Consider the following 14,966-nt stretch of genomic DNA (forward strand, 5'->3'; position numbering starts at 1 on the left):
TGAACTGGATATAGCATTGACACCAACACAAACTGTAAACGATAGCGCCTGGCTGCACTGCATTGCATTAGCCTATATAGATATAGCCAGATGCTAACTCATCCTGCACATTTAATTAAACAGTCTTGTGTTTGCTCGGTCAGAGACCGGGCAGGGATTGTGTGTTATGTCACCCAGTGTTTGGAAAGGCTTGGAGGTTGTGCAGAGGATCAGTCTTATTGGTCCGTTGTAGTCCAGGTTCATAGTGGAAACTAACTTCTTAACGGTTAAGCTATGCTAGCTCAGTACCAGTAATACATTTTACATAGACATTTAGAAGACACTCTTATCCAGAGCTACTTACAAGAGCAATTAGGGTTGTGCCTGGCTCAAGGGCACATCAACAGATTTTTCACGTAGTGGGTTTGGGGATTCAAACCAGCGACCTTTCGGTTACTGGCCCAACACTCTAAACCGCTAGGCTACCTGCCGCCATAACAAAGATGCATATAATGTATGCCACTTAGTAACATTTTTCCAAAGTGACTTACAGGATAGTGAGTACATAGCCTACATTTTCATTTCATGTAGTTCTTGCAGGAGTTGAACCCACAACCTTAGTGATGCCAACATTACCAACTGAGATACATGACCTAGGTGTAGCTGACTATCCCTGTCAGGTTACCTATCACAAAACCAAATCCGTAAAAAGGCTGTTCTGTCAGCATCAGTCCATGCATTCTTTTTTAATATGTATTATTAGTAGTATAAAGGAGAACCTGACTATGGTGTTTCCAGATTAACATTTTGAACATTATGTGAAGATGTTGCAACAGAGCAATCATTTTCTGTTGCTCGAGTGAAACAATTTCTCAGTTGCCCTTACTATTTAAAAATGAAAACTTTAACAATTTTAGAAGAAACAGTTACAGTCATCAAGTAACACATATTATTCCACCTCTGGTTATTATGCCAAGTAAACGTTAACAACAAACCACCAATAATAATACAAATTAGGACTTTAGATTATTAAATGTCTTTTCAAGTTATTAAAAATAGATCATTCTTCTCATCTAAAGTTATTTGCTTAGCTAGCTTGCTTACAATGCAAATAGTCCGGGTAGCCATTTGATTAGCTGTTTAGGAGTCTTATGGCTTGGGGGTAGAAGCTGTTAAGAAGCCTTTTGGACCTAGACTTGGCTCTCCGGTACCACTTGCCGTGCGGTAGCAGAGAGAGCAGTCTATGACTAGGGTGGCTGGAGTCTTTGACAATTTTTAGGGCCTTCCTCTCACCATGCCTGGTATAGAGGTCCTGGATGGCAGGAAGCTTGGCCCCAGTGATGTCCTGGGCCGTACGCACTACCCTCTGTAGTGCCTTGCGGTCGGAGGCCGAGCAGTTGCCATACCAGGCAGTGATGCAACCAGTCAGGATGCTCTCGATGGTGCAGCTGTATAACTTTTTGAGGATCTGAGGACCCATGCCAAATCTTTTCAGTCTCCTGAGGGAAAATAGGCTTTGTCATGCCCTTTTCACGACTGTCTTGGTGTGTTTGGACCATGATAGTATGAGAGCATGTCAATTTTTTTTGAAAATGAATGGCTTATTCCCTACGTGAAGTTTATTTGATCTAATAGAAGTTTTGTAATGCTCAAGTTGTTACGATTGTACTGATATAAGTAGGACACATGACATCCCGGCAACGTTGAGAAAAAACACTTAATATCGGAGTTGTCTTCGAGATGGCTATGCATATTCATGACATGAGGCTGGTAACATAGCATCTCTCTCTATTGAATACAGGCGGTTGATGTCAACAATTCTCATCGAATATTCAAAAAACTAGTACAATAATGAAATGTATCCACCAATCCAAAGAAAGGATAGTTGGGAACTAAACAGTCCGCCGTGCCTCTTTGTGGAAAACGACTCCCATTGTTAGGACAGAGAGAGACATATATCTTGTCTGTATACCTATAATATTTTCCGTACTCTGGCAGACGCCATAATGGGACAGATACAATTATGCGATGTCTATCTAAGTCTATGGGTGCCACTGGTTGATGACGTAAATTGTAGGCGCCAGTCAAATGGTATCGACCGTGATGGCGACGAGTCAACCAAAGCAAGAAGGCGAGAACAATGATTGCTCTCTTCTCCCTTTGGTTCACGACATTATAAAATGGTAAGACTTTAATTTTGCATGTATTTGAATAGTGTGTTTATTACCTGGGAGAATTGATGCATATATTTGTGCTGGTTTGGTAGGACTTGTTGTGAAGTTAACGTTAGCCAGCTTGCTAGTTGCAGTTCAATAGTCTAATGTTGATAAGCAGCAACAATTTGGTTAAATTATGTTTAAGTACTTTGTAAAAAAAAGTATATGCTTTAAACAACGTGTACTTCTCTGTCCCCAAGTATGGACAAAGATAGTCAAGATGTCCATCAAGAACTGGCCAAGTTGAAGACAAGGATCCAGGAAGCGCGCGAGCAGATCGGAGCCATGCCCGGAATTGACATGAGCCCGTCGGAGCAGCAGCATCAATTAGAGACGCTGCGGGAGCAAGTCAGTACCAAGAATCAGTTACTGCAGAAATACAAGAGTTTGTGTATGTTTGAGGTCCCAAAAGCGTCGTGAGAGATGTTTGACAGTTCTAAAGAAACTAACTGAATTCAGGAGACACTTGGAGAGGGACACTCATGTACTGAAAAGTATATATATTTGTATTTAGAGGACTGAGAAATACTTTAACAAACGAACGATTACCATCATTTGAAATCGTGGGAAATAAACTTGTTCGTATGGATTCTTTTTTGGTATTCCATCTCTTGGCTTCCTGTTGTCTCATTTGCCTTTCCAACCTAAAAACTCGTGCAGTATAACTTGAGAACTCATCCCCTCTTTGTTGTCAAAACAACTCCAGAAATTATTTTATTTCACTATAACACTACCTTCAGGCACGATCTTTTTGTATTGTAAACTGTCCCCTTTTTACTTTGTAAAAAATTAAGTATCGATACTGAATTATAATGCCATCAAGTTTGTACATGCATTGGCTTATTATTTTAGGTAATGATATTGTCGGTGTGCTATTCAGTTTGAGTGCAGCAGATTTTCAATGCAGTAGGCCTAAAATAAACCTTTTGTTGTTTTAATTCCTTGTGACTTGTCTTTACTCAGCTTCTCAGTAAGATTGTAGCATGGGCCACCTTACTCGCACTGTTAATTTTCATGAATGACATTTAATAGCTTGAGTTGGCCTAAATGGAAACATCAAAATCGTTGTTAGCTTCCATATATGCTATACTTTTATCAGAAATTATGTATTTCATACATTTGGTACAGGCTACTTTCTTCTAGCTAATGGTATGAGTGTCACTGAAAGGGCCTGGGAATATGCTTATTTACCAATGTTAAGAAGGATGACAGACATGGGAATATACATTTCAGATGTATAATTTAATTTATCCAAGTTTCTTTTTTGTGAAAAGTAAACTGACAGAAGAATATACATTCATATGTGTTAATTATGCAATTAACATTCAAGTTCAGTTCCGTGTAAAAAAAGGGAAAAAAAGAAGCAAAATGTAAACAAATGCCACCCCATAAGTGTAGGCTACATTCTCCATTCAGTAATGGCAGATTTTACAGCATGTAGCTATAGTAACAAGAACACTAGAGGCTATCATAAGCCATATCACATTTGATCACCCTGACTCCACAGGGAAATATCTGACTGACTGACCATGGAATGCCTTCTCGCATGGTTTGGGACATACACCCCTGGCTGTCACTGCGTCTTGGCGTGCTGCCTTATCCCGGACTCTGCAAACTGGCAAGAAGCATGGCGGGTATCGTCTTCATCGCTGTATTGAACATCTCGTAACATGTCTCCATGTGCATTGTCAAGTGAGTTCTTAGCAGATGGTGCATCTGTCTTTCTCTTTTCCCTGGCTGCAGCCAGTAGCTTTCTCTTTGATATACATCAGGTCACTGTGCACGCTTGGTCGCCGCGCAAACGGTGCCACAATCCCATATACCTCGCTGTCTTTGAATTTCTTATTTCTGAATGACTTTCTTCTGCTGTTTTGCAGTACTTGGCAAAACTGTAAGGACACTTTTCGATGAGAGTCCGGGCTCATCTCGTTGGGCAGTTTAGCCATGGTAAAAAGAGTCTGAAACATCTGGTCGACATTAGTGTTGCGTTTTGCAGAGATCTCATAGTAGGCGCACTGTTCGTCACCAACCACCAGCTGCTCAATCTCCTCATTCTGAACCTCCCGGTTAAACTCCCGGTCACACTTGTTCCCGCAGATAACGATCGGGACATCCACGTTTTCTTTGGTTTTGTTTTTCAGGCAGGACTTGGTCTCGTAAATTTGATGCTTCAGGCGCTGCACCTCTTGGAAGGAGTCTCTGTTATCCAGACTGAACACCAAGATAAAAAAATCACCTGAGGAGAGAGAAATGGAAGGCACATTATTATCACAGCTCAAAAGTCAATGTACTTTCCATAATGCACAGCACAAGTTTTGCATTACGCATCATGCATGCATTTTAGAGAAGCTAAATTGAAATTCTTCTTCTAGAAAGTGATTTGCAGAATGCAGCTTAATATTATGAATCACTTTTGCATAAAGACATTTGTCAGTTTCATTCGTTCAGAGTTAAGCTTACCAGTAAGGATAGAGAGTCTCCTCATAGCGGGGAAGGGATAGTTTCCAGAGGTGTCCAGAATGTCCAACTGGTACGCATCTCCCCGAATGCTGTATAATTTTCTATGAAAGTCCTCGATGGTCGGCGTATACTGGTCCTCGACTTTTTTATTCAGAAACCGAGAGATGATGGCCGTCTTGCCAACTTTTGTGGATCCTAGAATCACCATCCTGTGGCAGTTTTTTGCCGGGATGTTAAACTCGTTCTCGGAAGGCGATTTTTTTTTAATCATGATTGCGAGCTTTGCGCACTGACAAATGTATTTGGTGCGAGAGCGAGATGCTGAATGCAAGCTCTACTTGCTTTGAGGGATCCTGACTCTTCGTAAGCGCTGCTACTGCTGTGTTTGAAGAGAGCGCGACTGGTTATATATAGGCGATGCCGACCACACTCCTCCCCAGTGCGTCATGCAATTATGCATCGGTCTGAGGTGAGAATGCATAGACCGTATGAGAGAGAGTCTGTAGTTATGACTTTGCGCCTGTTTATGCGTGTGTCTGTACAGACCCTCTGTCTGAGCGGACAGAGTAAAATATATAAACAATTTTGAGAAATAAATGGGTTTAAAAATCATGTGTAAAGTATGCGTAAAATGCAACAGTTTCCTCTTTCACTTAACACCAATTTCGCAGAAACGAGTTCAACTTCTGCAGATTTTAAAATAATACATCATAGTGCAGTGTTTCCATTTTTTATTGATAAATAAGGAATGCAAGTGTAGGCAACCTCCTCTTTTTACTGTGTAACTCATAACCGTGTTTACATCCACCATGCATTACAAGGATTTGCATTCAAGTGATACACCTGAAATAGGACAAATACTCAAGAACATAGTGTTATTAATTTGGTGATTATGGCAATGTTGATCACTGTGTGTGCAAATAATAATAATATAAATATTACGCAACATTTGTAATTCATTTGCATGTTTCATGTCAACATGTTTCACTGCCAATAAGAAATTAACATAGACCGTCCTTCGCCCAGTTTCTGTTTCACGAGACGTTCAGTTTCTTGTTCCCTGCTCTGAAATCCGTCAGCTGAGCTCGCGCAGCGCAGTGAGCCTCGTATTTCGGCCACATACTGTCTGTTTGGACCGCACGAGGGCGCTACAGTATCGACATTATAGAAGTATAGACATTATTTTAACAGGGAGTCCCATTGAAGAGAACCTATTTCACGTGTGTTTGATATACTTTAATGCAGAGTAACTAAATATTCATTGTAAGTAGGCCGACACAAATGAGATTACAATCAATTAAGTTATAGCCTACCATACTGAGCCCACTGAACATGAAAAACTAATTGTGGGTGAAATTCCCTTTCTTTCTCCACAGCTCAGGGTAAATGAAGGTAATTCTTTTTGTCTCCAAAAAAGAAAGTAAAAAGTGCACTCAGGTAATGTGTTGCTCATCCATCTCCACTCTTGTTCTCTCAATCGTCTCTCTTTCTCTCTCTCTCTCTCGCAATCGTTCCTCTCTCTCTCTCCCTCCCTCTCTCTCTCTCTCAATCGTCTCTCTCTCAATCGTCTCTCTCTCAATCGTTCCTCTCTCTCTCAATCGTTCCTCTCTCTCTCAATCGCCTCTCTCTCTCTCAATCATCTCTCTCTCTCTCTCTCTCCCCTCTCTCTCTCTCTCTCTCTCTCTGTCTCTCTCTCAGAGCCGGTAGGCTGCGTTGACTTTACACATTAATTTTTTTGCATAATAAGACCTGAGTGGCATCTCTTTTTATAAATGTATAGGACGACCACTTCTTTTAGAAAACATTCATACAAACCTAATTGAACTAAATCATATAATCAAAGTGCTCTCCTTATAGAAAAGTATTTGTTCAGACCAACTAAATAATATGATTAAAATCTGAATTGGACTGCCTGTGTATATGCAGCCAATGTTGTGCATGATGCACAGGACTGTTGTTGCTGAAAACAGCGGTTGTGTTACGATTTGCATAGTATTAAACTATTTTATGGAAAGCTTGTCTCAATTGAACGCCAGGCCGTATAACTACTTTTTTTTATAAAAAGAACACTGACTCCCTCAAAGCAAAATTCGTAGAAATTCATACCAGCTATGCTACCAGACATCGACGCAGTAAACTTTCTGGATTTTTCTCCTGATCCAATTAAATGTATTTGCTTTTTGTCTTTTGATCTGATGAAACCGACACATACTGTATAACCACTAATGGTTCATAGCCCTGGGAAATTTCACCATTATTATAGTTGGGCATTATGGTAGAAGAAACACGGGCCTGGGTCGGCTCTGTACTGCAGCCTCTGATTGATTCACAGAAAAGCGGTTTTGGGACAGTTGATTCAATACGAGCTAATTCACACGTATCCTCACATTACTGCTCTCAACTTCATTTCCCTCTCTCCATTCTCTGACGGAGGCTGTGATTAGGGCAATGGCTGAGTCCATGCTCCATGTGTGCTTAATGTTAATGAAAAATACAAAGGGTATTTTCAGAATCTTGTGCCTGTGTAGCCGGCGCGGTCTGCTCGTTGCCGACTACTGCGTTGTGTTCCGGTGCACTGAAGACAAGACACTGGCGTACTTGAAGGCACTTAATTGTGTACAACTCTCTCAATCTGTTCAACATCAAAGAGAGAAAATGTTCAAAACTCTACCCTCGACCAGAATCCGCCTCTCTCAGTCGAGTACAATGCAGACTCAATATAATCACATTCAAAAATACAAGGAATAAAATACAACATAATTGGAAAATAAACATTGCATCTGGTGTATATCTTATGTATGTGTCATATTGCATGTTATCTCTGCCAAAAACTCTGAGCTTTTAGCCTTTACATTAATACTGTGCAACATGACATAAACCATCTTTCAAATAGGTAATACATACAGTAATATGCACGAAGCAACATGTAATCCTTCACATTTGAGCTTTTCAGTGCCATTAAACACTAATCAATACATGAAAACATTTTAAATGAACACATATTTTTAACCTGATATAGGGAATACATACCTGTTCAACATCAAAGAGAGAAAATGTTCAAAACTCTACCCTCGACCAGAATCCGCCTAACATAAAAAGAACAACGTGGGCTTCATACAAGAGGATAGAATGACGATTGCTAACTTACAGCTAAACAAAACACGAGGTTAGCTAAGTTAGCAATTTCTCAAACTCTCAAAAATAGCTAAATTCACGACACAGCTTGATTAAATGTACGTACACTCATCATATAATATACATACAAGTTACTATGTGCACTGAAACGTTTTAGTTTTAACAGGTATATCAAGTTTATATCACGCCGAAGTGAACACATACCTCTCTCAGTCGAGTACAATGCAGACTGAGAAAAGCATGACACCCCTCCGTATATAACCAAACCAACACTCTAGAGGGCGCACTTACACAACTAACTCTCCCAATATCTGTAGACTACACGAAATGCCGAACAATACAATATTTTGGTGAAATCAACTCACAAAATAAAATAAAAAATTGAAAATGAGAGCCCTGGGACTCCATTTCCCATATACAGCGTATAAAGCTACTTACAAAGTAAGTTAAAAGAAAACAGCAGTTGATCAGGCTACTGCCCCTTCTAGTGAATATGATGCCTTATACATCATATGAAATCTTGGAACACTTTCCCTCCATTATGAACATCTTATGACTCAGGTCATACTACTGGTAATAAAGAAAAATATCTTAATCTCAAAAATGTATCTAAAATAAAGAATGGAAAGACAGTGACCTTCTGACTCCTGTAACAAAACCCTTGGTGAGTGGTTTTTGCACCATGTTCTCTATCAAGCGATCGACTGCCTTAACAACCCTGCCAGTACGTGTTCTGACAACCTGACTTTCAAACCCTTGTACTTGGGAGGGTATCTGACTATCAATCAGTGTAACAGGTGAATTGACGTCCGAAGACCCTGTCTCATCTAAGTCAGGAACATCAATTGGGGCAACAGAGTCAGTGTCAGTCATGTGCAAATCAGGGGGTCACTGGAATCCGACAAGTCTCTCACAGGTGAGTATTCATTTTCCCCTTGGCCTCTGACCTCTTTAGACTGGGCTCTCGTGGGTGTCAGTTGAACAGACTTCCTGGACAGAGAGTGGGGCATCTCATTCTCCATCTCAGACTCATCAGCTTCTCCAATAGACTCAGTCAGAGGATGCGTTTAACCACGAACATGTACGGTCCTCAGAAGCATCTACTGCTAGGCCACTCAAAGCATCAACAGAAGGAGGCTGAAACTCACTGGCCACATCCGAGGCAGCTCCATTCGTCTCTTCATCGCTTAGTTCTGGCATGGGCAAGAAGCTCACGTCCAACATCAAATTCCGATGAACAACTTTTGTTTTCCCACTTTCGTCTCTGACTTTGTAAACGTGAGTCTGAGGGTTCCGGTCTATGATGGTATACATAGTGGCTTCTCACTTATCCGCTAACTTCCTCTTCCCTCTCTCTGCTTTATTAGCTAACAAAACTCGGTCGCCAACGTTCAAGTGGGTTCCACGAACTCTCTTGTTGTAGCCATCAGCTTGATGTTGCTGTCCTTTCCTCGCATGCTGCTGAGCTATGTCGGCAGCCACATGGAGGTTCGCCATCAGTTTCTCTGCATAGGTCTTATAATTCACCACGACTGGATCCCTCAAGACTTGTTTGAAGACCATGTCTACTGGGAGTCTGGGGACTCGACCATACATCAAATAGAATGGAGGATATCCAGTTGTTTCATGAGTGGTGGCATTATACGCAAAAGTCAAAGTCTGTATCTGTTGGGCCCAGTGTTGCTTAGCTGTCAGGGGTAGGGCACGCAACATACTGCCAAGTGTCCTATTGAACCTTTCGGTTTGCCCATTTCCCATGGGATGGTATGCTGTTGTGTGTGTTTTCATAATCCCTGTGAGGCTGAGGAGTTCAGCTATGAGTTTGCTTTCAAAATTGGCCCCTTGATCAGAATGTATTCGCTCTGGGAAACCGTAGATGCAGAATACGTTATCCCATAACTTCTTTGCTATTTGCTTTGCAGTTTGGTTTACGCAGGGAAAGGCATGAGCCAATTTTGTAAAGTGGTCTGTTATGACTAACACATCGACAGATCTTTGCTTACAGTCCTCAGCACTCCAAAAATCAATGCACACCAGCTCCATGGGTGCCGAAGTGCGAATGCTCTCCAAGGGAGCTCGGGCAGCTGGTTCAGGGGTCTTTGCAAGGATACAGCGTTGGCAGCTTTTCACATATTCCTTGATGTCTCTTCCCATTTGCGGCCAGAAGAAACGCTGTCGGGCGAGGTGTGCTGTTCTAGCCTGCCCTTGATGCCCAGCGAAATCATGCACACCAGCGAGAGCTTTGGCCTTCAAGCTAGCAGGCAGCACAAACTGATACCTCTTCTCTCTGCTTAATGGGTCTTTGGTTACCCTATATAGGGACTCCGTCCTGGACTTTTAGATGATGCCACTGCTTGCACAGTGTCTGGGTCGTAAGAGCTAACCTCCTCCTCCCTCGCCTAGGTGGTGGCTCACCCCTCTGAATGAGTGGCAGGACTTCCCTGATAACTGGATCTATTTCCTGGCTGTGCCTCAGCTCGCCGATGGAGAGGGCTGGAAGTGTGTCTTGTTCTGAGGGCACCGCCTGGGGAAGAACATTGAGAAACTGTGTTGCTCTTATCTCTGCTCCCCTTTCCCACTCTACATGAGCTTCACAAGCAGATTTCACATGAGAGGGTTCTTGACTGCCGGCCAGCCTGTCTTGAGTGGGGTCCATAGTTACACAGCACCCTGCATCAAGTGCCTGGAGACACTGGGTCTTACTCCGGAAGAGATCTTGGACTTTCTCCTCTTTGGTTCCCTCCGCCTCGGCCAAAAGACTTCCATAGGGCTCACTGATCAACCTTTGGCTCACTGATTTAGCAAACGGATCTCTACTCAGGGCATCTGCCACAATGTTCTTTACCCCAGGAATGTGTTTGATACTGAAGGTGTAGGGGGAAAGCTTTGCCACCCACCTCTGTTCGCAAGCATCAAGTTTTGGTTTTGTCATTATATAGGTCAAAGGATTATTGTCGGTCCACACTGTAAAAGTGTGGCCTTTCAACCAGTGGCTGAATTTTTCACAAACACTCCATTTGAGCGCCAAGAACTCCAGTCGGTGAGCAGGATACCTCTTTTGTGAGCCAGTGAGGGTCTTGCTGGCAAAGGCGATCGGGCGTGCCTTCGTTTCTCCTTCTGGTATCTGGGACAGAACCGCCCCAAGGCCATCAAGAGACGGATCAATGGACAGAACCAAGGGCTTAGTAAAGTCTGGATGGCTAAGGACCACACAATTCAGGAGCTTCTCCTTAAGGCCGGCGAAAGCGGAATCGCAGTCAAGGGTCCAATCCGCAGGTTTGAGCTTTCTGTAGACTCCCGCATTCTGACTGTACTTCCCGGCCTTTCCTCTCCGTTTCTGGCCAGCTGTGAGAGCAAACAGGGGTTTTGCGATGGAGGAGCAATTTGGTATGTAGTGTTGGTAATAAAATACCATCCCCAGGAACGACTTCACTCTGCGAACTGAAGGAGTGCAGCCATCATCTTCCATCAAGTCCCTCTTTGACATTTTGGTGATGACCTCGACCTTCTCTGGGTCAACAGCAACACCGTCACTGTCAACGATGTGTCCGAGAAACTTCACAGATCTCCGCAACAGATGGCATTTTTTTGGACTCAACTTTAGATTGTGCTCCCGTAGCCTCTGGAAAACAACCTCTAATCTGCTGAGGGCCTGCTGTTCATTGGGGGCAAATATCAAGAGATCATCTAGGTAGCACAAGAGACTGCTGAAGTTAAGATCGCCAAAGATACTCAGCATCATCCTCATGAAGGACGCTGGACTGTTGCAAAGCCCCTGTGGCATTCTGTTATACTCGTGCAGGCCTAATGGTGTTGTGAAGGCGGTATACTTTTTGTCCTCCTCGTGCATGGGCAAGTTATAAAATCCAGACGTGAGGTCCATGGTGCTGAAGACAGCATTACCGCCAAGGGCAGCCAAGCAGTCCGATTGATGGGGCAAAGGATGAGCATCCTTGATAGTTCTTGCATTCAGCCATCGAAAGTCTGTGCATATCCGGAGGTCGCCATTTTTCTTCCAAACCATCACGAGTGGAGAAGCATATTCACTCATTGATTTCCGTATGATTTCCTGTTCCTCCATCTCGGTGAGAACTTGGCGCAGCTTTTGATAGTGGGCTGGCGGCACTCTGCGATATGGAAGACGGAAGGGACGGTCGTCAGTGAGGCGGATCCTATGGGCAAAGCCCTTGGCTTCTCCACAGTCAAGATTATGCTTTGAAAATATATCCTGATATTTCTCCAGCAATGTCACAAGTTGGAGCTTGGTGGAGGGGCTCGCTTCACAATGATCAATGTCGACATTTCCCTAGACCAGACTTCTGCAGTCTGTCTTTCAGGTCACCGTTGTCGTCCTGTTTCACATGAGTCACTCCAACAGAGCCAGCATCACTCTGACAGGAACCCTGGAACAGTGTGAGATCTTCAGCTGCAACACAAGTAGAGACGTCCGCAAGCTTGCTGTTCCTTTTCAGTGTGAGTGGTTTGTCTGAGATATTAGTGATTTTCATGGGAGTCCAGCCATCTCCCCATAGCGGTGTTACCACTCTCCCCCACCATAATGCCCCGAGGCACACACCTGGAGGTTGTAGGCTCCACCATAACTGTACTCCCAGGTGACTTGGGTATATTACTTGGCAGTCTTCCCCACAGCAGGTACTCTTGTTTGGGAAGGAGAGTCACCGCCTGAGTTAGCTTCACTGTCCCTACTTTTCCTGGAACATCTTCACCCCTCCATCTTGTGAGACTGGTCATCATTTCTAGAAACTGTTCACCATCTGGAGACCCTTTTGTGTTGCTCGAGATAAGTGTCCAATAACTGTTCTCGTTTTTCAGCTGATGCAGTACACGTTTCAACATGTTGGTGCCTACTATTATGTCGTCTTTCTGACCAGTGATCACCAGAACTGGGACCATGCACTTCACCCCATACAGACTTAGTTCCATGTCATACATGCACTTGGGGCGCACTTGTACTCCTCCACAGCCAACAAGGATGATATGCTGTGAGAGTTCTTGATGTGGGGTCAAGACGCTATCCGATAGTAGTCTCTGCTCTGCCTCTTCACTTATCGTGCAGGCCATTGAGCCTGTATCGAGGAGCCCTTGCAACTGAGCACAGCCATTAACTGTCACCGGAGCGTGAAATAACTCACTGAACGTCTCAACTCTGTGAATATTCTGAACAATTACCGTGCAATTATCAGACATTGCTTTACAGACATTGACATACATCTCCTTCAATTCTTCACTTTCTTCAAGGGTTGAATCTTCAACGCTCACACATCCCCTTTCTGTATGTGAGCTATCTAGTTTAAACTGGCTCCACCTTGCTCAGAGTTAGGTGATGTGTGCGTTAACTGTGGCTGAGCGTTAATTCTTGGCCGGCGTTGTTGGCATTCTCTCTTCCAGTGGCCGGGCTTGTAACAGCCCATACAGAGGTTCGCCTGTCTACAGTGTGCAGTAGTTGAATGTTCGGCAGACTGACAGACTTTACATCTACTCTGAACAATGGCTGCTGGCCCCCTGCTTGGTGGCACGACTGCTGTTGTGTGTGCCGTCTGCTCTAGCACACGGTCCAGCAAGCCAATGAGAGACTGCATGCAGATGCTCTCTGTCTGAGGAGAGGATGGAAGCCCCATTGCCTTTGGGTAACCAGTAAGGTCTGTTGGGTTTTCAGCAGCGACTGTCTCTGTGGTTAATGCCTGAGCATGTGCACCAATGTTCTTTGGCCGATAAGATTTGGCTTGACACATTGTTCTAGCCTCTCTCTGATGTTCAACGAGGTGTTCATGAATCTCATTTGCTGTCCACTTTTCAGCTGTTTTGCACTTTAGGACACTTGCAAGAGCGGGGTCGGGACAGTGTTTCACCAGCATCATTGTGACTTCGTGAGAGGGGTCCTCAATGTTTCGCCCCTGCCTTCTCAGACACTCATCTGCGACATCCACAGCCTTGTTCAAGCGTATCCAATAGTCCATGGGACTTTCTCCAGCCAGAGGAAGTGTGTTATAGAAATCTGCTAAAGGCATAGAGGAGTAGGTTAACTCACTGAAATGTTGTTTCAGAATATCAAAGACGAGCTTGGAGTTCTCAGCTGGCTGCAGCGATGGCATACTGCGCAGGGTAACTTTAACAATGTCTCTAGCCTTTCCCATTAGTCTTGACATTATCTCCTGGGAGTGCTCTTGTGGGTGTACACCCCTCTTATTCAGGTAAACGCTCATAATCTCTTCCCACTCATGCACTGTGTGTTTGTCTGTTCCATCACCCCTGAAGTACGGCGGCTCTTTGACATCTGTCTTCATGACTAACTTTACTCCTGTCATGTTCAAATCAGACTGTCCATATCCTAAGTTCAGGCTAGGCGTAGGAGTGGTTTGGTTATCTGCACTACCAACAGATCTCTGTAATTGGCTAGCAATGTTCTCTCCTATTTCATGAGCTAACTGTGTGATGAGACTCCCTAGGTCTGCAGAACTCACATGTGAACTAGACACTGGCTGACGTGGAGAATGTTCATCTGTTTGGGTGTGAGTGTATGAAAATGCAGGACAGCCCACTGAACTAACGCTGCTTGCAATGTCTGGAGCATCTCCTAAGCTACGCATGTGTGGTGCGGGGGAATATTCATCAGTGCGTAAGCGTGTGGACGAGAGTACAGGTCTGCCTAGTATACCAGCACCCCTAACCGGCGTGCTCTCCACCATACTCATAAACCTGCCCCACCCCAGGCTTACCCCTGCAGCATCTCCAACACTAAATGGTGTCTGCGCATCCTTACCATCAGTCATTTTATTATTTTTTTAATAGAAAGTTGTAATAGACTATGGTAATGATATGTGAATCACCAGAACATGTGAATATGAAAAAAAAATGTAAAATGATAGAAGTAGCTGAGGTAAGCAATTAAGAGCTACAATTTACACATTAATGTTTGCCCTTATACTTGTAACGTTCCGAAGAGGTTCCTACTCGTCACAGCAACCACCGGCGATCACCCTGGCGATGATCTGAAGCGAAGATAATCCGGGTCACGGCACCAATGTAGCCGGCGCGGTCTGCTCGTTGCCGACTACTGCGTTGTGTTCCGGTGCACTGAAGACAAGACACTGGCGTACTTGAAGGCACTTTATTGTGTACAACTCTCTCAATCTGTTCAACATCAAAGAGAGAAAA

The 14,966-nt window shown here is 43.7% G+C and overlaps 2 protein-coding genes across 2 annotated transcripts; one reads left to right on the forward strand and one right to left on the reverse strand.

Annotated features, from left to right (window-relative positions):
- Window positions 1-2,059: 2,059 nt before the first annotated feature.
- On the forward strand, window positions 2,060-3,133 carry LOC121550467 (mediator of RNA polymerase II transcription subunit 9). Its single transcript, XM_041862734.2, has 2 exons — window positions 2,060-2,162; window positions 2,396-3,133. Exons 1-2 carry the CDS (start codon window positions 2,068-2,070, stop codon window positions 2,613-2,615), a joined length of 315 nt encoding a protein of 104 aa, XP_041718668.1. The 5' UTR covers window positions 2,060-2,067; the 3' UTR covers window positions 2,616-3,133.
- A 386-nt stretch (window positions 3,134-3,519) lies between these two features.
- LOC121551108 (dexamethasone-induced Ras-related protein 1-like) lies at window positions 3,520-5,048 on the reverse strand. The gene is made up of 2 exons (XM_041863653.1): window positions 4,656-5,048; window positions 3,520-4,431 (listed from the first exon to the last, which is right to left on the reverse strand). Exons 1-2 carry the CDS (start codon window positions 4,924-4,926, stop codon window positions 3,896-3,898), a joined length of 807 nt encoding a protein of 268 aa, XP_041719587.1. The 5' UTR covers window positions 4,927-5,048; the 3' UTR covers window positions 3,520-3,895.
- Between the last annotated feature and the right edge of the window lie 9,918 nt (window positions 5,049-14,966).

Source organism: Coregonus clupeaformis, chromosome 35 (genome assembly GCF_020615455.1).
Source record: "Coregonus clupeaformis isolate EN_2021a chromosome 35, ASM2061545v1, whole genome shotgun sequence".
NCBI classification, from domain to species: domain Eukaryota; kingdom Metazoa; phylum Chordata; class Actinopteri; order Salmoniformes; family Salmonidae; genus Coregonus; species Coregonus clupeaformis.